The sequence below is a fragment of the Cupressus sempervirens genome, chromosome 6 (assembly GCF_028749045.1).
Source record: "Cupressus sempervirens isolate cs-2001-9-10 chromosome 6, ASM2874904v1, whole genome shotgun sequence".
NCBI classification, from domain to species: Eukaryota; Viridiplantae; Streptophyta; class Pinopsida; order Cupressales; family Cupressaceae; genus Cupressus; species Cupressus sempervirens.
The window spans coordinates 476,949,040-476,973,253 of record NC_143123.1 but is presented as its reverse complement, the minus strand read 5'-3'; the positions used below and the strand labels follow the sequence as shown (position 1 = coordinate 476,973,253).

At 37.5% G+C, this 24,214-nt stretch overlaps 1 protein-coding gene across 8 annotated transcripts in view; it reads left to right on the top strand.

The window, feature by feature from the left end:
- The window catches only part of LOC149553113 (lysine-specific demethylase JMJ27-like), a 137,819-nt gene that overhangs the window by 101,744 nt on the left and 11,861 nt on the right, over window positions 1-24,214 (top strand). For 3 of the 8 annotated variants that reach the window (XM_089788623.1, XM_089788625.1, XM_089788628.1), the window contains 4 exons: window positions 672-1,004; window positions 1,579-2,073; window positions 2,175-2,247; window positions 2,359-2,444. In XM_089788623.1, coding sequence (XP_089644749.1) covers window positions 672-1,004; window positions 1,579-2,073; window positions 2,175-2,247; window positions 2,359-2,444 — 987 coding nt within the window. Of the gene's footprint in view, window positions 1-671; window positions 1,005-1,578; window positions 2,074-2,174; window positions 2,248-2,294; window positions 2,445-23,140; window positions 23,266-24,214 lie in introns of those variants that run through there. The other 5 variants (XR_016353033.1, XR_016353034.1, XM_089788626.1 and 2 more) reach the window with 4 other exon arrangements.

Here is a 24,214-nt window from a genome sequence, read left to right as displayed (position 1 = left end):
TTTAGATTTTTAAAAAAATTACCATGAGTGAGGAATTAAAATAGGTAATAGCATTTGGGTATTCTAGTAGCATTACAACTCAGTATTATAATTTATTAGATTTTTTACATCAAGATGACATTATTTTGTTTTCCACATGTAGAAAACGTGCATTTAGAAAGTACAATTTGTCATAGACCTTCAGAACAGACCTGATGATAAAGTCTGTTGACCACTTTATTAGTTGATTAATCAGACTGGAGTGGCCAGCTTTATATCCTTTAATGCTTTGCTAGATGATAAGAACTTGTATATACATCATTATATTTGGTTTTCAATCTATTTTACTTTAACCAAAGTAAAAGTATGTTTCATATATCTTGTGCAATATTGAAAATGATTGGCAATATTTTTGTTATTATTTGACTTAGTAACTGTCAGTTTTAACTCAAAATTAATTTGTCTCTATGTTTCATATATGTTGAACACTAGTGCAATTTTGCAAATGGTTGACAATATTTTTTGATTACTATTTAACTGAGCAACTCTCAGTTTTAACTTGAAATTTATTCATGTAATGTTTGATCAAGATAGTTTTAGTTACCTTTGAATGTTTTCTGTTTAACTGAACTTATTGTTTTGCCCAGCACAAAAACGCTTCATAAAGTCTAATATGGCATTTCGTTTTGCAGGTTGAGATAAACATTAACCAGTTTTTTAAAGGGTATATAGAGGGTCTTACTCATGATGATGGCAGGCCTCAGATGCTGAAGTTGAAGGATTGGCCTCCTCCAAATTTCTTTGAAGAATGTTTACCACAACATGGAGTTGAACTAATTAGTATGTTGCCTCTTCCAGAATATACCCACCCTAATGAGGGTATATTCAATCTGGCATCAACACTTTCTCATTGTGGTGGCTTGAAACCTGACTTAGGGCCAAAAACATATATTGCTTATGGGACTCATGAAGAACTTATCAGAGGTGATTCAGTCACAATGTTGCATTGTGATATGTCTGATGTGGTAGGTGCCAATATTGATTGAAAATTTCTGTATTTAATTGCTTGAACTTCTGGCTAAATGAGAGACATATAATGTATATAGTTTAGCCTAAATTCTGTCACATGGATTGTTGAGAAATTCCTAAGGGATTTTATGTCTGTTTGATTGCTCAAGTTTGTGTTTATTGATATTTGTTGTTCTTAATTGCTTAAAATTTGCCACACATACTAATTGATCACAGTTGCAAGATTCCGAAAAAAAAAACATTCACATGGTCAGGGTTTGGATTGGGGTTTCCAAAATAGTATTTGTTGAATTTTTCTCAAGGTCTAGTAGCTGTTATATTTACAGGCTCTGCATCTGTTAGTACAAAAATAGTGTGATGGTGTTAGTTCTGCTCAAGCTATGGGTGCTTGAATAGTGCTTGTGTTTAAGAATTTCAATGATGTCTGCGAGTTTCCTTCTATGATGACAGTCTATGACTTTATCTTGGTTCTGCTGTGTAATAAGGCATTAATATTTCATTTTTCTCCTGTTATTGCTATTGCCTTTAAATAGAAGTGTATTATTTATAGCTTCGAATTTTTCCTTTCAGGTAAATGTTTTGTCACACACTGCTGAAGTCAATTTCTTAGGTTGGCAGGGAGCGAAGGTTGAGAAAACAAAGGAATCCTTAAAATCATTAGATTTGAAAGAGGATCACTCAAACTTGAACGAACTGGGCAGTAGTATCAGGCAAGAAGATTCAAGGAAGTCAGCTAGACATGAAGATTCTGAAGCAAAAGAATATGATGTTTTAGGTTCTGATTGCAATACTGACATCGACTACTCCTTACGAAAAGAGACTGAAGTTAATGCAGCAAAGTCAAATGACTCACACAAGCATGAATACTATTATGATTGCAAGGCAAATGGTATAGTGAAGCCAGGAGTGGAAGAAAAGATTGTCTGCAAGGAGGGAAAGATAGATAGAATATTTGGAGGAGCTCTTTGGGACATTTTTCGTAGACAGGATGTACCAAAATTACAATGCTATTTGCAGAAGTACTGGAAAAAGTTTAGTCATAATAATGCCTGCTGCATTGATTCTGTAAGGATTGGATCATGCATTTTCTTGCTTTTAATTCAGAGTTGGATATTAGCTTTCAAATAGATGATTCCATTTATTTGAAATAATAATTTGTGTGCCAGAAAATAAATCTCATTCATGATCAAACAGTATTCTTGAATGAAGAACATAAGAAGAAGCTGAAGGAGGAATTCTGTAAGTAGTAGTTCAATTTTCTGAAGGAAGTTAGTCTTTGTTGGCAGCAATGGATAACTGTTTTCAGCCAGTGGTTAACATCTGGAAATGGACTTCTCATTTTATATGTAGCTGTGGAGCCATGGTCATTTGAGCAACACCTTGGTGAAGCAGTTCTTGTTCCAGCTGGATGCCCTCACCAAGTTAGAAATTTGAAAGTGAGCTTTTTTATGCTTAAAAGAACTTTCTACTTTCTGTAGTTCTCTGTAGATAATTTCATTGCTCCATGTTTGGTTGATGTAAGTTACTACTTGCATGTTTTTACATTCCTGATAATCTTTGCATTTTTGTGCTAAAAGCACCCTTGAGCTTTCAATTCTGCTCGATGCCATGGTTTTTTTTTTAACAATTTCATTTTGGTTTCTGAATTAATCATAAAACTACTTTGAAGGAGACAATAAACATGGAAGCAGTTTCCATTAGCTTAGAATAAAGTTCAATATCTATGTTTCAAAATAAATCCCTTAAACTTATATTCTTCTTAGAATTATCTGATGGTCACACCTACGCAGAACAGTATCAAACTTTTTAACACCCTCTTCTGTCTTGTTAAGTATTTTCTTGCTTCACAATAAACTTTGATGGATGATGGATGAACATGCACACGAGATAGAAGATTCTGTACAAAACATATAAAAATTCCGAAAAAGAAAATATAATAGTATGTTATCCCCATCTTACTACCCTTCTAATTCTTGGGAAGGGATTGTAATCAGGTTACTTGACTCCTTGTGTAAGGGCCTCCTAGTTCTAGTCACCTTTATGGTCATCCTAGAATGACCCTTAAAGCTATTTCACCATCTCATTATGCCTTATCTCTTTCTAAGGCCTTATGGATGCCCTATACTTTGTCATATCCATCCTTATCTTTATAATCCTTGGGATCTCTTCCCAGGCCTTATGGATATCCTACACTTTTGTGTATCCATCCTTATTTACGTTTGTACATGTCTTTTATATTTAACAGATGGATGATCTCTGACTTAATTCTGTGCAAGGAATTATAACATTCAGCTCAATTGAGAATGGCCTTGATCTTAAAGGCTCACCTGGTAATTCTGATATAAATTCTTATTAGATAATGCTTATTTCCAACTAGATAATAAGGACTGAGTTGTGATCAGCTTTGCAATTTCTTCTCTATTTCTGATATTAATTCCTATTCCTTGGTTCTGAGAAAAAATCTCATGGTCAATGATCTTCAGCAAATCCAAGTGGAATAAATAAGTTGCAGCACTGAAGAGGTAGTAAATTTGGTATTGCTGATTATGACAATCACAAAATTAACATTTGGTTGTCAATATCTTGCTGTTTGTTCCTCCTGATTTCCAACTCCTATTCTTGATGTTGGTCTGCAAGTTTTATACACTGGCTCAAATAAAATATTCTGATCTACAATGATCTGAATTTGAACGGAATTCTTATTCGATTCTGTGCTTCCACTTCATTCGCTGATATATTCCAAAGTTCTGTTTTATTCTGCGATGCCCAGTGAATGACATGAAATGATCTTGTTAGCTCATGCTTGAAGTGAGGAGTCATGTTGTAAGGGCGTGACTCATGTCTTTATAATTCTTCCTAATTGAACTGTTTTATGACAACTTAAGACTTGTATCTTCAATCAATTAGGTTTATGATAAACACATCCCTTTCTTTCTTATGTAATCTGTTTAGCATTGATTTTTCTTGTAATCTTTAGCTCGTTCCTTAAAATAGTGGATGTATTGATTGTTAGCATCGTTCGTATTTGTCAAGAATAATCTCCTAACTTGCAATTTCTGACAAAAAGAATTTACATAATGATAATAATTTGTGTTTACCGATTGTTAACACTTCAATATTGTTTTAGTAATCTATCAATTAAGATGATTGAGTGCAAGTTGGGCCGAGATTGTGGCCAAGATTGTGCTGGTCGATACTTGTATAAGTTGCTCTTTTTGTTTAACTTAATCCTTTATCTTTAGTTGACATTATGAAGATCATGTCTGATACCTGAAACAGTATGTCTTCCTGATATTGGTGGATCTAGTCAAAGGCCATCACAAACCTTTGGCAGTTCTGCTGCTATGCTGATTGCCTGTAGATATGAATCTTTTGCTTATAATTTGTCAAAATGATTCTTAACATACTGGATTATGCTGCTAATTGTGATGCCTAAGTGCTGAAATATATGACATTGTTTGCATAGAGTGAAAATTAAATGTAAATGTCTCAAATGAACATGAAAAAGGGAGCTGATTTTTTTCTTCTGTCTAGAAACTCAGTGTAGGAAAACGCTAGAAAAATAAGGCTGTACCTCTTGTTTTATAAAATTGGCAGACCAATTGCCCCAAATTGCCAATCACTGAAGAGCACCTGGTGCATAACTAGCTTTCTTGAAACCATTGATATTAATACAAAAAGATTTTCTATGAATGACAAGCAGCTATTTTATTGAGCTAATTATGAACTTACCACTAAAAGCTATGTGGAGTTTGAAATTAGCAGACCTCTATTTATGGAGGGAGGTAAACCAGGCCAGTCGAAATACTTTCCAGGTGATGAATACTGATTTAATGTGTAAATTGCATGGTAGCTTTCAAGTGCAGTGGCATGCACATCCACCAAAGTGCACTAAGTGCACACCGACAACCGAACATTTTCACAATCAAAATAGGGGTTGGAAAACCAAGGTTGAGTTATCTACCTCAGCAGAATCTAAAATAATTAAGCTTATGTAAGTTATTTTTAACATTATTTTTGTATTACCACTAACATCCCCTCTTTAAGATTTCTGAGGGAATATGAAAAAGGAGGCTAAACTTCATGTATGAGGCCAGACAACTAGGCTGATGAGGTACCTATTTACAATATATCACAGGTGCCAGTTTATATCTTATAGCATCACATTTCTGCCATTTTAGATCTCCTGATGACGTTGGGGTGTCTTTATGGTAATCACCCATCTCTTCAAGTTGCACGAGTGATCAACTTCTACAATTGCCAAGTAATTAAGCAATGGTCATGTTGCTAGGGTCACTATATGTTCTTCAATTGCACTACTGTTCTTGTTTTTTCATTGTTTGGGAATAATGTGTGCTAGAGAAATGCCATGCTAGAAGTTGAATTTGTGGGCATGTGGGTTCTCACAATTTAAACAATTATATTAATGTGGTGGATTTGCTGAAGGAGAAAAATAATCTCATTATTGTCAGTCTGGTCCCCACACACCAATCTTTGATTGATTGGAGGTTGAAAAGTGGTCTTCAATAGAAAGTGAAGCCAATGAATTTGGTTCTCAGGAGTTCACATAATTTCCTTATCAGAGCCTCCTTGTGTGTTGAAAGGGGCAGCTCCCTTATGCCAAATACAAATAAATTGCATCTATGTCTAAAGCTCAAAAGAGATCACTTCTGCTGCATGGGTGGTGCTGAAGGAGCTGCAGGTGCAACATCCTCAACAGGTTGTTCTTGAATAGGTGTCTCAGACTCAATAGAAGCCTTTGATGGATGACCAAGCTCTTGTTCTTTCTTACGTGCTGCCACTTCTGCATTCCAGTCATCTGCCTCCATCTTAATCTTAGCTAGCTGCTCATTAGTCAATAAAGGATCATCCACATGTGCATCTATCTCATCACCATCAAGAGGAGCAATCCAATCAGCTGAATATGGATCAATCTCATCCAAGTCAAGTGCTTGATATGAAGCTTGTCCTTGCACCTTCTTTTCGTGCAATTGAAGGTTATATCACACAAACAAAGTCATTCAAGCGCTTCTGAGTCAACCTATTATGCTTCTTTGTGTGTATTTTCTCAAAAGTACTCTAGTTTGTCTCACAACCAGAAGCACGACAAGGCTGCGATAGTTTCAGATGTCAAAACTTTTGAAGATTAGATGGTGTGGCACCATAATCTTCGCACCACTGATTTGCAAGGATAAAAAAAGCTATTTATAATGTGGTGAAGATTCCAATAAACTTAATGAATGAAATGCATGGTATAATAAAGCTAAACACATGTTCTTTTTTACTTGGCTACAAGGTATATCTCGTACGTTTGCAATTAGAAGAAGAAAAAAATGCCCCCTCTTCCCTCTTGTAGCTTTGTAACTCATCAAGTACGAGGTCTCAGGGTCCAAATCAACAAGCAGTCTCCAAATACACCTGTCCAAGCCAACTTGAACCTCTGCATCTTCGCTAGAAGTGTCAGAGAAATAGAACTTGGGTTCAAGTAGTAGACAATTGCATGAATATGTTGGTGGAGTTTTCGGTTTCATTTATGATCGATTATGCTCCGTATGGGTCTATATTTTGTCTCATTTGACCTATACAAGTGCTGAATGGCCTCTTTGGCCCTATCCATGGTCTCATATAGATACCCGATGGGGTTTTTTTCTCCATCCGCTATTTGTAGAACCTTACCAACAACTTTGACACTTGGACATAATAAAACATACAAAAATCAATATGTGAAAAAAGGTTGCACGGGGACGGGGGTACTTGGGGTACTATAGGTACAGGTATGGGTTCGGCTATTTTTCATAATAGGTGATAGGGGCACTTGGTTATGTCAAACTTTATTTTTAATTATACTTTTATATTTATAGAAAATCTGAAATTATGTCATGACAGTGGTTTTTCAAAAACAAGAATAGTGATAAATTTGCAAATGTAATGTATTCTTTTCAGTTTCAGATTTTCTATATGTTTGTGATAATAATATATGATAAACATTTAGATGTATAACAGAGAAGGCAGACCTTAAACATGAACAAGAAGATCATAAATCATATGACAATGGCATATTGCAAATGATAAACTTCTGACTTGAATAGTGATAAAGTTTATTGTTAATCAATACTGTATCAAAGTATCAAACTGATTAGGTACTGAATTAAGCTTGATAGATAACAAGCTGATACGCAAACACAAAACCGAAAAAAAAAATCAGAAATCTTAATCAAGGTCCTAAGCTATGATGCTCTCCACCGAGTACTAGGTACTTGGGTATGTGGTTATGAGTACCAGGGGTGTGGGTAGGAGTACCCATCCAACCTTGATAATAAATCATCAATCAAGACTTGAAAACTTACATTGATGATCTCCTCCATTAGCTTTCCAAATCTAACATCAAACACAACCTTTACAACCTTCTCTGCTTCATCTTCAAGTTGGGCAATGTGTCTAATATGCTCAACAACGTGAGAAAATTAGTAGCAAAGTGTGTGACCCCCGATTCCATGAGATTCTTACCATAAATGTGCTCTTTCATAAGACTAAGACCAATGTGTGGTTCTAGATCTACTTTGTGATATTTTGTCCATCTTCAACTAACTTCTTCACCCAACTCAGCTTCCCTATGTCCTCTAGGAGCAAGTCAAGACAAGGGCTCCAAAATAATGTGGGATGCGTATTCATCAAAGTCTAGTGGAAGCCACATATGTAGTTGCATTATGTAATAACCCCAACAGGTTATAACTTCTTCAAACACCAAAAATCTTTATACTTCAGTGGTTTGACATTTCGTCAAACACTTTGCAAGCAAGCTCTGATACCACTGTAATAACCCCAATAGGTTATAACTTCTTCAAACACCAAAAATCTTTATACTTCAGTTGTTTGACATTTCGTCAAACACTTTGCAAGCAAGCTCTGATACCACTGTAATGACCCTCCCCAAATTTGCTCTCAAAAAATGCTGATGAAAGCTCAAGGAATTTCATCAAACAATTCACATGTAAGGGACGTATGACTGATATAGTTTTTCAGCTGGCTTTAAATGACTTTTTTCAATTTGCATCAATGAGATTCTTATGCTAGAAGACTCCAAATGGACTACACAATGGCCTAACATGAGTGTGCTACTAATTTTGACAATATTCAGTGCATATATATGATTTAAGCATGAGAAATGAACACCTACAGCCAACTGACATTTTTACAAACAGTTGGTATGCAAACTAACTAGCTGATAAATAATGATATAAAATTGCTTAAATGACACCAGCAACTATTATCTTCTTAATTGCAATGAAAATTACAATGCTCATGAAATATGGCCAAGACTTTGGCATTTACATGGATTACAAAATGATAATGCTGGTATAATGCACACTTACAGTTGAAAGCTTATAACACTCTAAAAAACAATACTAACAAAAGAACTTGGTTGTAGATGGCTGTAATAATTTCCTTCTATGCTGCCCCCTCTGCTTTGCTTTTTTCGAACTGTTTTTTTGGCCTGCTTTTTTCGGTTTTTCTTTTTTCGGACTGCTTTTTCGTACTCGCTTTTTCAGCCTGCTTTTTCGGTTCCGCTTTTTTCGGACTGCTTTTTCGTAACTGCTTTTTCAGTCTGCTTTTTCGGACTGCTTTTTCGTATCTTCTTTTTCGGATTGCGACTATGTTGAATCTCAAGACCATATCTTTCAATGGCGTCAAGATTTCTAGCTTGAAGGGATTTCGTCCTCCAAACTATTGAGACATAATCTCCAGAAAATTTTCCAATTTCTTTGATATTTCCAAGCATGCTTAAAAGAAGCTCTTCCATTTTTTTTATAGTGTTCTCACAAGAGCTCCATCCTTCGTTTTCTCAATGTGGGATAAAACATAACTCCCTTTATGTAACTTATGTCTCCAATGTGTTATAAAATAAAGGGGACTCTTTTAATTTAAATATTTCTCACAAACTATAGTCTATGCATTAATAAAGTTAAATATTTAAATTTAACTTTATAAAATAGCTTTATCAATGCAAAACAAATCTTATCAACGATAAACAAGTCTTCTTGCCGATTTTAAACAATTACCATCGACATACCGCTGCCACTGGATGTCCACCCATGCCCAAGATGACTTACTATAAATAGTAAGTATGCCGAAAGTTGCCTCAAAACCCCTCAGAAAGACTTGCAACTGAAACTATCTAAGTCAAATGGCCTCTAAGCCCCTTTAATGTCCTGGTTAGCCTACGGGACCGTGGGGAAATAGGCTAACGACAACATCATGCTATGAATGCTAAAAAGGAGACATTACAGTCCATCCTTCCTAAAATTGCTTGTCCCCAAGCAATGGCCGAACAACAACCCAATCAATCCACCTGGATCCCAAATGTAGTCATGAACTATACTGCTGTTAGTCAACATAGGCTCCTGCAACAACCTCTGAAAATTAACCAAGAGGAATCCATAATCAAATTGGCGAATACAACTCACCCAAACTCCAAAGTCAGGAACCCATGAGAAACAAGCTCTCGAAATATTAGAACCCAAGTAGAGTAGATAACCCAAACTGCCAACACAGTAAATACCATCAACGCATCCCACTGGTCTATATGGAATGTACAATCCAACTCTGCAACAATGGTGACCACTCCCACATGAAACTGCACCAAATACAAAGAATCCACACACTGTACATCTACTGCAGTTAACACAACTCTGTAGATTACGGGCCACTGTCTCATAACCATAACTCCCATGCACCGCTGATGGTGAAAAGACATCACAAGATAAACAACAAGAAATGGAACCCAAACCAAATCTGCTTGCCACCAACTCCTCAACACAACGATCAAATGCTAACTGATGTACATACCCTGCAGTATAATGCTGATAAAAAAAACCAACCCCAGTCAACAGCTCACCATGAACAAGTGATACAACCCACTGTGACTGATCACCAACTAAGTTAGGAGATGTCATAACCAAAGGAGTAGAATCAATAACAACAACCGCTGAAGCATCACTCCCAAACTCCTGCTCTAAGTCATGTATTATCAAGCTATCAACCGCAGAACCTATTGCCATGTCATGCCCATCACAACTCTCATCCTGTGGCGTCAAACCATCCCATAACTGATGACAAGCACTAGAAATCAAAGTATATCTCCATATCATCATTTCATCAACATGGTCATCAAAGGTAAATTGATGAGCATACCTCACAGTGTAATGCCGATAGAATGCACCAATCTTAGTCAGTGGCTCAAACTGCAACCCAGATGAAACTAACTGCAATCGATCACTAACCAAGCTGGGACTAACTACTACCTTCGAAGACATCGCCAAGGGAGTAGTATCACTAGCAGGAACCATGCCAACTGCCGGCTTACCAACATCACACATGATCTTTGATAGAACATCTCTAGTCTTCGTGCCATCAGTACTAGAGGCCACCACCATGTCAGGCATACCACAACAATCCGCTATAGCACCCAACTCAACTGAACCTGACTCTAGTAGGAACGAAACCGATATGCTAATGTTTGTATCAAGGGTGGATGCATTCCCATCTCCACTGTCTCTGACAATCTCGACCATGGACATCCTCGGATCACTAGACACCACAGCTTGTGACTGTACAGAATCTGGTAAAGACTGCAGTCGCTCTAACTCCATGGTCACCTTAGCCAAATGAAACTGTGACTCCTCGAAAGCCAACTGTGTACTCTCAAGAATCTTAGAAGTCACCTCAAGCTGCTGAGTAAGCTCACTCACCTCATCTTCCTTGGCCAATAATGCATCGTATGCTGTCCTCCCCCACTCCATAAGATAATCTCTGTCAGCTACCAACTGCATATAATCCTGTCTCAGAATCCGAATAGCCTCCCATAAAGAGTGGATCTCTGTCAAGGAAAGATAACTACCTCCCTGCTCATCACTAGTAGGACAACCCCATCCATAAACTGCTAACAACTGACGAGCAGCGTCGAAATGCTGGCAAGTGATAGAAATGTCTCGTTCATTAACTCTCAACTGACTAGACACATGATGACATTGGCTAGACTGTCTCCTACAAACCTCCTTTGACACACTGTCTAAAGGAGCATCCTCAAAGTTACTGGTCTCTAGACTATTACCATCCATATCCTGCGAATCAACTCCAAAGCTCATATCAACATATGTTGTATCAAAAACTGTAGCATCGCTGTCCAACCCCTCCGTACCATAAAAAACTGCTGAGGAAACTAAGTCCTCAAAACTATCCACAACATCCCCCTGGGTGACGTCTGTAATAATTAGATCATGGGACTCTCCTGTAAACTCTGTCATCTTTGAGAAATCATCAACATGTGACCTGACTGTAAAAGAAAACTAAGTCCCTGCTATAAGCGCTAACTCCCGAACTGAGCTCACCTCAAGACAAAGCTCGTCCACATGTCTCTCAGAATCCTGGAGAGCTAACTGAATACACACCAAAGAATTCCAAGTATCCTCTAGCTCATGAGAAAGCTGGTCAACCTCCTCCTCCTTCTTCTTCAATGCATCTAAATAGATCCCTGCAAGATTAAGGAGATGATCGCGATCTGAAAGTCGATGTATGTAACTTACCTTCATTGCCTCCATGCCTTCCTTGATCTGCTGTAAGTCGTCACAAGAAGAACCTGTTGTGACTCCTTTTTGTCTCTCCTGCCGTTGAATCATCCAAATGTGATTCTCAATTAATCCATACATCCTGTCATGATGAGATAAAGTCGTGACAATATCCTTGTCCCTTGTCTTCAGCTGGCTTGCCAAACCAAGTGAAGAGCTACTAGCCTCTATCTCATGTGAAGAAGCATCCAACTGTACTTGATACTCATTTTCTGCAAAGTCCTGAATGCTCACTTTCTGATCAACTGTACTATCCTCAAACATGATAGTATCCTCAACTGCTGTAACTTCATCCAGCCCAACTGTACTGGAATCACTATCTATGTCAATCATGCAATCCGATGTGCCTATGATATCACCTTCTGATGCAACTGGCTCAACCTGCACAACATCTGAAACCCCTTCTACCTGTGAAGATGATGCAGATAAACCATTACCTGAAGATATGCTAATGTCTCCCTGTATCGAATCAGCATGTCTGTTAAACTCCTCATACAAGTTTTTGCCTGTCATAGGGAAGGTACAATCCTTAGGCCTATCAAAACGTTCAATCAGTCTCTCCTTAAACTCCACCTATGAGGTAATGTGTGCATGACCCATAGTGACCATACCATGATGCCACCACTCGTGTGCTAACCCATCCAGGTGAATTGCTGCATACTTAATAGTTTCTTCCTCAGGCATAGGGTTCATTTGAAAGTATGTGTCAAGCCTTTGAACCCAAGCTCTTGCTGTAGACTTCCCCGAGCCATCATAATATGGTAACTGAAGTTTCCCTACTCTCTTCCGTAGCTCATAGCTCTGGTTCTTGTCATGTCCACGTGGCATATGCTTCATCCGCACATCTATATACTCCCTAAAGGTAATTGCAGCTATAAAATCTGGACCTCCGGCTTCCCAATCTCTCCTCAACTGGTCCTGTATATCAGTGATCTGGGGCTCTAGTACGGGCTGCTCTGGAGCTCTAGGAGGAAATGTTGGAACCATGGGCCTCGAACTCACTGTCCTAGTTTGCTGGGGTGCATGACCGAAATTGTTCTCAACTTGTTCGCCTCCATTATGTGCCCCATCCTGATTATTACCATTCTGATTATTTTCTCCAACCACATTAGCATTCAACCCCATTTGACGAGCCATCATTTGCATCATAAGCTCAAATCTTTGACTCTGTTCCTGTGCTCTTTGCTCTGCTGATTGCTGTCCCTGTGCTAAGGTGTCTAATAATTGTAAGAATCTTTCCTTTCTCTGATTTGGACCGGCATTCATTTTGTCAAACATTTTTCTCTCTATCTGGCTATTCCAAATTCCCTATAAGACCTCCACAGGATGGCAGGACTTATAGCTCTGATACCACTGTAATAACCCCAACAGGTTATAACTTCTTCAAACACCAAAAATCTTTATACTTCAGTGGTTTGACATTTCGTCAAACACTTTGCAAGCAAGCTCTAATACCACTGTAATAACCCCAATAGGTTATAACTTCTTCAAACACCAAAAATCTTTATACTTCAGTTGTTTGACATTTCGTCAAACACTTTGCAAGCAAGCTCCGATACCACTGTAATGACCCTCCCCAAATTTGCTCTCAAAAAATGCTGATGAAAGCTCAAGGAATTTCATCAAACAATTCACATGCAAGGGACGTATGACTGATATAGTTTTTCAGCTGGCTTTAAATGACTTTTTTCAATTTGCATCAATGAGATTCTTATGCTAGAAGACTCCAAATGGACTACACAATGGTCTAACATGTGTGTGCTACTAATTTTGACAATATTCAGTGCATATATATGATCTAAGCAATAGAAATGAACACCTACAGCCAACTGACATTTTTACAAACAGTTGGTATGCAAACTAACTAGCTGATAAATAATGATATAAAATTGCTTAAATGACACCAGCAACTATTATCTTCTTAATTGCAATGAAAATTACAATGCTCATGAAATATGGCCAAGACTTTGGCATTTACATGGATTACAAAATGATAATGCTGGTATAATGCACACTTACAGCTGAAAGCTTATAACACTCTAAAAAGCAATACTAACAAAAGAACTTGGTTGTAGATGGCTGTAATAATTTCCTTCTATGCTGCCCCTTCTGCTTTTTTTTTTTCGAACTGTTTTTTCTGCCTGCTTTTTTTCAGTTCTGCTTTTTCGGACTGCTTTTTCGTACCTGCTTTTTCAGCCTGCTTTTTCGGTTCCTCTTTGTTCGGACTGCTTTTTCGTACCCGCTTTTTCAGTCTGCTTTTTCGGTTCCGCTTTTTTGCATTGCTTTTTCTTATCTGCTTTTTCGGATTGCTACTATGTTGAATCTCAAGACCATATCTTTCAATGGCGTCAAGATTTCCAGCTTGAAGGGATTTCGTCCTCCAAACTATTGAGACAATCTCCAGAAAATTTTCCAATTTCTTTGATATTTCCAAGCATGCTTAAAAGAAGCTCTTCCATTTCTTTTATAGTGTTCTCACAAGAGCTCCATCCTTCGTTTTCTCAATGTGGGATAAAACATAACTCCCTTTATGTAACTTATGTCTCCAATTTGTCATAAAATAAAGGGGACTCTTTTAATTTAAATATTTCTCACAAACTATAGTCTATGCATTAATAAAGTTAAATATTTAAATTTAACTTTATAAAATAGCTTTATCAATGCAAAAAAAATCTTATCAATGATAAACAAGTCTTCTTGCCGATTTTAAACAATTACCATCGACATACCGCTGCCACTGGATGTCCACCCATGCCCAAGATGACTTACTATAAATAGTAAGTATGCCGAAAGTTGCCTCAAAACCCCTCAGAAAGAGCTGCAACTGAAACTATGTAGGCCAAATGGCCTCTAAGCCTCTTTAATGTCCTAGTTAGCCTACGGGACCATGGGGAAATAGGCTAACGACAACATCACGCTATGAATCCTAAAAAGGGGACATTACACATTATTAGTCACATTTTGGATGACATTATTCACTCCCACTTCCACCACCACCTCATCCAAGATGTTGCACAAAGCCTCTACATTTTTCACTTGATTAGAGACATCACATGATTTTAGAAATACTAACTGTTCGCCTAAAGCAACTAGAAAGTCGACGAGTGCCCTATTCCTACCATCTATCCACCCATCAGATATAATAATACGACCTCTCTATTCCTGAACTCTTCTTTTCTCTTCGATAAGTTGATGAATGCTTTAGACCTCATCCTGTAACAATGGTCCACACACCTCATAATGAGTTGGGGGCTTGAACCCCTTACCAAACATGGTCATTGAGTGACCAATTGATCCCAATATGGACTACAAAGAGCTTGTAGTACCATAATCTTGCAACTGTCACCTGTGTCTTCTCATGTATCTCTTTGTTCCATGCAATGCCTTGCAATTTAGGTTGAGTACCAACAATTTTACATGGAGCCCAAAAGTTTGATATATAACCATTTACATTGTCTGATGACGATCCTCGTATCCGTGGCCCAATGGAAGTAGAAGCCCTTGCACCTATTTTTGACGCTGTAGAACTAAAAGCTCCCATTGGGGCTTCCACAACATTCGCTATCCCAATTTTGCTACCTTCTTGTGTTCAAGTGCTTCAAGGCTTTGTATAGCCTCCTTGGTAGCTTATTCAGGGAAATTGACACATGGGGTGATATCATGGCCTGCTATCTTTCCAATGTAATATTTTAACCAAGTTATGCCTCCACTCATCAACTTAGGACAATGGTTACATCTCGCATCTCTTTTCGGTATTGGTTGCCCATGTTTCGAAAACTCATCCCTAGTTCTGCCACCACCTATTTTGTATAGACATTGATTTTGTTTTACCTATAAATCTGCATATGCAAGGATAAAGAATCAGAAACATTGGAAAAAAATTAATGAATATTACTATCCAAATCTAAGATCAAATATTAGCTAAGTTTGCAAACTGTGAACTTATGAAGTAATTTACTGAACTTTGAAGAAATATATATTTTGAAAATGTAAGATTGTTGTCATTGATATCAAGGTATTTTTGTATGTTGCCATATTTTAAATAAGTATTTGATTCTGTAACATGCTAAAAATCTGAAATCTAATTGTTGGTTTTCTGAGGATTTGCTACAAATGTACTAAGCACTGCCATAATGTCTGGTATGTATTTTCCAAATGGCAGCGACCTCTTATTTAATTGAGAATAAGCCATGAAGAGACATGTCCCATTCTATTCATTAATTAGATAATTAATATAATAAAAAATTAATCATTGATATATATATATATATATATATATATATATACATATACCAATTACATCTCATATATAATTTATATATAAGTTTATCTGACAGAAGCTACTAAACATCAACACTCCCTCTTAGCTAGGGAGGATACACACACGTATTATCTCAAAGTAATAGCAAGTTAGCAAGATTAAGGGTATCTTTGATCCAAAAATATCCATCATTTTGTGTAATATCCCTTGCAATTCTGATTTCTTAACTTGAGAATTTCATTAAACACTTTGCACACAAGGAATATATCTTTGATCTAAATTATGTCTTTTGTCTAAATGCCAAACTTGAATTGATACACTTGCGAAACTCCAAACAACCAACAATAAAGATGCAAGTATTTTATGTATTTTTTTTGAAATATATAAGCATTGACTACAAATGAGAAAATATGCATCTACAAGAATAAGACATTAAGGAAACGCCTTCTATGATGTTCAATGATATCCTAATCCCTTATAACAAATTCTGATGTAAAACTCTGATATAAATCAGATTACAATACCTCACAATTGATTTCTAAATTCTTACGCATGCCCTGCAATATTCAAATCTATCCTCTATGCAATGTGAAATGAAATGGATAGTAACCTGGCAACCGCTCAAGAAATCTGGATTTTATTGTAGCGAGTCATTGTAGCAAATCACTGTAGCAATATCCAACTTAATCCTTTAATCGTACTCCACAATCTGGCCCTACACAATAAATTTGGCACAATGAAAAAACTGATTTGTCTTCGCCCGTAGCTGCAACCCTTCAGAGAATCTTTCACCAATATGCTCGAATAGAACACCTTTATGATGTCCTCCCAATACCAAATTCATTGGGTATTTCACCAGCTCAAATGGAGGCACACAAAAGAATTCCATTCTCTGGTGGCAAATGCTGAAACCCTTGCTCAGAACTCAAAGAAATCAATAATCAAATAAGCAAAGAATGGATGCCTAGCAATGAAGCTCTCACCTCTATTTTATTCTATTCCTTCACCCTTCTAGAAGGAAATAAAATATAATTTAATTGCACTCTTTGGAAGCTTCCCCCTTTCCAATACAATAATTAGTTGTGCTTATAGAAAATACTCTCTAGAAGCTTCCCCTTTTCCAATACAATAAATAGTTGTGTTTCTAGAAAATCAAATTTATTAAATATAAAGTCACCTTTAAATTTATTTATTTATTAACTTAATTTATTTCTTCTTATTTCTCCACTTAGCCTTTGGAGAATGGAAGGCTAAGAACTCCATTGAGGGTCTTAAAGATGGGGGACATTACAGTCCGCCCTCCCTAAAATTGCTTGTCCTCAAGCAACTTTAACTTCGGGTGCTGCAAAATCTCCTCATTCTCTCATGTTGCATCCTCTACCGGTAAGTCCTTCCATTTCACCAAATACTCCCTTATAGTACGCTGCCTCAAGTTCCTTTCCCTGAAACCAATGATATCTTCTAGCACCAATACCAATATTTCTTCATCATGGAAGCACTGTAGAAGGAACAATATGGTGTCCTAACGCTTTTTTGAGAGGTGAAAAACATTATGAATTTTGCTTTTTGTCGGCAAATCCAACTCTCTTGATCACCTTGAAAGGCCCATAATAACATGGCTTAAGTTTCTTGGCACCACCCTTTTTGGGAGTGGACTGGCGGTAAGGCTGCAACATCAAATATACTATATCGCCTACCTCAAAAGTCCGCTTAGTCCTTTTTTGATCAACATACCGCTTCTATCAATTTTGTGCCTTAGTGATATTCTCCTTAAGAGCCTTTACAATGTCCTGGCTCTCCTATAATAAGTATCCAACACTAGGCACTCTACTATTGGATAGCAACAAATCCATGAAACAGGGTGCCTCATATCCATATAATGCCATGAATGGTTACATCTGTATAGACATGTGATAAGTGGAATTATAACAATACTCACATAGATATATTCACTTAACCCAAGACTTTAGCTGCCTTGCTATGTAATTCTTGAGGTATCCCCACCTATTTGTTCACTATCTCTGTCTGACTATTTGTTTAGGGGTGGTAGCTAGTACTCAGAGTGAGCTTTGTCCCGCACAATCTAAACAACTCCTGCCAGAAGTGAATCATAAACCCACTATCCATGTCATTGACGATGCTCCGAGGTAAGCCATGCAACCTGAATACCTCTCTGAAGAATAAATTTGCCACCTGCGTTGTGTAGTAGTGTATGTAGTGTTGATCTTGAAGAAGTGTGCAAACTTCGTAAGCCGATCAACAACATATATACAGTCTCTACCTTGGGCTCTCGACAATCCTATGATGAAGTCCATGGACAAACACTCCCACTTCCTATCAGGAATCAGAAGTGGTTGAAGTAAGCCATCTGGGTAAGAGTGCACTTGTGTATTCCACTGGCAAGTAGGACACTCTGTAACATACTACAACACCTCAACTTTGAGCTCTTTCCAAGAAAAATGCTCACAAATCTGTGGGTAGGTTTTGTAAAAATTCTGGATGTCCTGCCATGGGTGAGTCATGATAAAACTCTCAACACCATCCTCCTCACCTTTGACCCTGGCACCAAATAAATGCGCCCTTTGTAAATTATGAGCTCATTTACAAGGGTGAAATCATTATTCTGGACCGATCCATATATGAATCCCGATGCCCATGTATCCTTTGCATACTTTGCAAGGATCAAATGTCTCCAATCCTTTGATATCTCCATCATTAAGCTCAAGTGAGGTCTTCGTGATAAGGCATCTGCTATTACATTCTGTGTCCCCTTGAAATAGGTAATATCAAAGTCATATGCCTGTAATTTACTTACCCATTTCTGCTGCTTGTCATTAAGATCTCATTGCCCCAGGAAATGTTTCAGGCTATTATGGTCGGTTTTTATGCTGAATTTTCTACCCACTAAATATTGCTCGAATTTGGCCAAAGCATGCATTATGGCCAATATTTCCTTATCATAAATGTTGAAGCTCCTCTCAGGGCCCCTAAGCTTCCTACTCTCATAAGCGATTGGGTGCTTGTCCTGCATAAGCACCACTCCAACACCTTCACCAGATGCATCGCAATGCAACTCAAAAGGTTTGCTAAAATATAGTAATGCTAGCACTGGACAAGAAGTCATCAACTCCTTGAATTTATCAAAACACTCCTGTGCCTCAAGAGTCCATAAGAAAGCTCCCTTTCTCATCAAGTTTGTCAAGGGTGTTGCATGCTTGGAATATCCACTAACAAACCCTCTGTAGAGCCCACACGACCCCAAAAATCCTCTCAACTCTGTCAAGCTCATTGGAGTAGGCTATTCAATAATAGCACGAATATTTTCATGATCCATGCGTACTCCTTGAGCACTGATAATGTGGCCCAGATATAATAACTCTGATAATTCCAAATCACATTTGGATTCCTTTGCATACAAGGACTCCTTGCTCAGAATGCTCAACACAGTGTCTAAGTGTTGCACATGCTCATCCCATGTCCTACTATACACTAGGATGTCATCAAAGAAAACTAACACAAATTTCCTCAACTGAGGCTGAAAGACCCTGATCATTGTGGACTGAAAAGTAGTTGGAGCATTAGTTAGCCAGAATGACATAACTACAAACTCAAAATGGCGACAATGACACTTGAATGCCATCTTCTCTATATCCTGCTTTCTGACTTAGATCTGATGATAACCTGATCTCAAATTAATAATGGAGAAGAAACATGCTCCATGTAGCTCATCTAATAACTCATCAATCTATGGGATGGGATACCTATTTTTGATAGTCTTCCTGTTAAAGACCCTATAATCTATGCACATCCTAAGAGTACCATCCTTCTTCACCAAAACCACAAAAGAAGCGAAAGGAGACGTACTTGGTCTAATGAGCCCCATAGCAAGTAGTTCCTTGATGGTTTTCTCAATCTCATTCTTCAATCTCTTTGGATGCTTGTAGGGTGTGATCATGATGGATTTAGCACCCTCCTCTAACTCAATAATATATTCAATACCTCTATTTGGAGGTCTACTTGGTGGTATGTCACTGAAAACCATTGTAGTGCTTGATTCTTAGTTCCTGTATGTCTGGGTGATATTCTGATTTTTGCTGCCCCTGTGATGGCATTAAAGTGCAATGAGTTATCCACTCAACCTAGTCATGTCTCAACAAGCTCTCCATGCATCTGCAAGACATCATCCTAAACCCATTGTCATGAATGGCTTTAAGTATATGCGTCTTCCCTTCTGATTGAAACTTCATCTCCACGTCTCTTAGATTGAGAGTGAACTCTCCAATATCATGTAGCCAAGTCATGCCAAGAACTAAATCCGTAACACCCATGCTAACAACATAAATATCTGCTTTGAAATCAAAGTTGTTGATCTTTAGGGGCAGACCTGTAATCTTCCTATCACTTTTGATGATGTAGCCATTAGCTACCCTCACTCTCAGACCCTCAAACACCTCTATTTGTATCCTACGCCTCTCAATCAACTTAGAATCAATAAAATTGTGAGTAACACCTGTATCAAGCAAGGTGATAACTTGCTAACCAGCCAATACCCTTCTCATCCTGTATGATCCCTCTTGTTGGACACTAGTGAGACGGGCCTCCTTAAGTCTACCCCGAGTCTTCTCATCACCTGTAGCCATTTTGTTCAACTTTAATCATCTGTGCCTTCCTTTTCTTCAATTGATTTCTCATTTTCAGATTGCTGGTCCAAATTTTCAGAATTAGAATCTTCATAATAAGCCCACATAACCTTGTTTGCATTCCCCTTTGGCCTCAAAGGATAGTCCTGGTTCATGTCATAGGGTCCTTCGCAATAAAAACAATGTTTTTTTCTTAAATGATTCAATGTCTCTCTATCCAAGGGAGCAAATGATTTATCTTTATTATCAACCTTTGTTTCATTTCTCCCAGAATTCTTGAAAAATTGTTTGTTGTCTTTGCTAGATGATGCACCCGTTGACTCAAATTTATTTACTGGGGCTTATTGTTCCATACTTCTAGCTTTCTTAATTGCTTCTTGCCAATTGAAAGGATCAAAGGCTTTTACCCAACCCTTGAGTGGTTCGGATAATCCCTCAGTGAATAAAACAACCAATCTCCTATCTGAGATATCTGACACCATAATAGATAGCCTCTGAAAGTCACTAATGAAATACTCTAATCTGCCTGTTTGTCTTAGCTATGCCAAGTCCCTGAAGTAGACTTCTGGATCCTTCTTATCAAACCTCTCTACCAACTTGTCTATGAAATCTTGATTTGAAGTCATGTGGTTATGCTGAAGGGTAACCATCCCATGGTACCACCAATCATGTGCAACTCCCTCTAAATGTAGCATGACATATTTTATTGCCTCTATTTTTGTCATAAGTCTCAGTGCTAGGAAGTCAAGGAAAGCTTTCTTGTAACACGCTTTAATTCATTATCCTCGCAACGAGGTCTCCTATCCTGTCTTGCTACCCTGTAATGCTCTCTCCTTAGGTTAACAAACTGCTCGAATGTCATCCTCCCTCGCACCTGTGGAGCTAATAAATCCCATTTGTCATTTGCAGCCACGAGGGTATCTGCAAACGTCTCCTCTCCTGCTTCTTCTGTAGATGCTATCTTAGGCTCATCTCTCATGAAGGTAGGATGAGCAAGCTTGCCTACTATCTTGGAGTGCGTCCTATGAACTCTAGGCGACTCCATTGCACTCCTATTATCCCCTTGCTCTTGATTCTGTCTTTCGTGTGGATTCATGCGCTGAACCATGGTGGTGAGTGCTTGCAAAACTTGAGCCATCTGCTCCTATCCTGTAACCATTGCTCTGAAAACTTCCCTTGTTTCCTAATCCTCATTCCTATTGCCTCAAGGTGGGCTACCCTCTTGCCTATCACCCATGGTGCCCGACTGATTATCAAATTCTTGTTCCTTGTCAAAGCTTGCCTACAAGTGTAAAATCTGTGAGAGCCAACCTCAAGCGGATGCATGCGATTGCTTAGCCCTCAGGATGACAGGATTTCGCTTTGATACCAATGTAATATCCCTTGCATTTCTGATTTTAATTTTCTGATTTCTTAACCTGAGAATTTCGTCAAACACTTTGCACAGAAGGAATATATTGCTGATCTAAATTCTGTTTTTTGTCTAAATTCCAAACTTGAATTGATACGCTTGCAAAACTCCAAACAACCAACAATAAAGATGCAAGTACTTTTTGTATATTTATTGAAATATATAAGCATTGATTACAAATGAGAAAATATGCATCTACAACAATAAGACATTAAGGCAACGCCTTCTATGATGTTCAATGATATCCTAATCCTTTATAACAAATTCTGATGTAAAATTCTGATATAAATAAGATTACAATACCTTACAATTGATTTCTAAATTCTTACACATGCCCTAAGATATTCAAATCTATCCTCTATGCAATGAAAAATGAAATGGATAGTGTTGTGAGGTTCTCACACCATCGCCCCAAAATTTTGGGGACCCCCTTTTTTCTGGACTGCCTTAGCAATTTTTTTTTCTCGGAGTTGTCCAAATCTTTTATTTTGAAAATTGTACGCTTTGGACGCCTTCAGGCGAAGAGGGATGTGGTTGGATTTCTTTCTTCACCCGGTCTTAACTTGATTTTCCAGAACTTGTAATCTTATCCTTAGGCCGAGCAAATTTCAGAGGTAACATTTTCGATGGTTAGAACAATACCTGACAGGATAAATTTACAAATTTTTGGACTTAGACGATTTTATTTTGAAAATTGGATGTAATTATATAATCTTTAGCATTTTCAAAATGAAATTTTTTAGATTTAATTGTTTCGAAATTTTTTTAATTTTTTGGCAAAAAAAATAAATTTTTGCGAGTGAAATTAAATTGGAAAAATTGATTTTGAATGCTAGAAAAAATGGTTTCTTTTTGGTAAAAAATTTAAATTGCATTGAAAATTCAAAGATGGATTAGATTGCAAAATTTTGCATTAAATTGGGTAAATGTGCCTTGAAGATTTTAAAAATATTTAAAGAGGTTGGTAAATTAAAATTGAAAATCGATCTCAATCCGATTGTAATGATATTTTAATTACCAAAACATTATTAAATGAAATTTTTTAACATCTCCAAGGCTTTCTTAATTTTATTTTGCAAATTTTGGTCCTAACCGGCAATTAAATGTGCAAATTTTACTATATGCAAAATTAATTTTGGCTTGGCATTTAAATTGGGACCATTAATGAGACTAATTTAATTTTCTTCTCCTATAGGTGCTAGTCGGCTAGCTTGGAGGAGTAAAAGGAAAGTGGTATAAGAGGGCTCCTCCCTCGCCCATTTCTTCATTCCATCACAACCTTCTCTTGTTTGGCGATTGTTTTTTTGGAGCAACTTTCTTCTTTATGCTTGGCAATTTTTTCACAAAAGGAGACAATTTTCTGCCCTAGCTGATTTTCCTTGAGGAGCAGGTTTTCATGTGTTTGGCATTCTTCTTCCTCCAAATTGAGCAAATTTCAAACCTTGCCGATTTTGTTGGGGCAGATTTAAGTGCTCTCTTCTTGTTTGGCAATTTTTGAGGAATCTGATTTTCTTCCTAGAACTGTAATTTCAATTTCAGACCTGGACAATTTTGTTTGGTAGAGGATACATATTTGAAGATCTGATTTTTGGGCAGAATGTGGGCAGTTTCCAAGAGATTAAAATTCTGATTTTGCAAGGATGCTTGAATTTTTTTCATAGTTTGATCCGAACTTCAAAGAGAGCCCGGCTATTGATAAAGGTAAAATTAAAGTAAAATTCAATTCATTTTAGGGCTGAAGATTGGTTCAAAGGCGGAATTTACTCCTTGTTCTTGCTTGGTTTCGTTTCCCTTATGTTCTTGCATTCATCATCCACCACTTCATCATCCCATTGATAGGTTGAAGTTTGGAGAGAAGTGTAGATTTCATGATAGGACACTTGGCGAGGTAGAAATAAGCTAGATTCCATTGATAGAAAGAGGTTGGAGATTGATAAGGGTAGTCCATATCACTTAGAACGAAGGGGCAGAAATAAGTGTTTAGGATGGTAGATGTTAGTGCAAGCAAGAACCCAAAAAGAACGAATGCCAAGAAAGATAAGGAAGACATGATGCCTAAGACCACTTTCTCGAAAGTGAGGGGAATAAGTGATACCAATATCGGCACAATAAACATGATACAACTAAAGGACACACTGAAGGAAGGACAATGCCCCATGGCAAAGAAGATCTACAAAAGCGGAATTGTACATGCGGCAGCCTTCCCTCCTACTTTGCCTTGTCTAGAATTGGTAATGGAATGTGCATTTCGGTTTGATTTGGTTAGTAA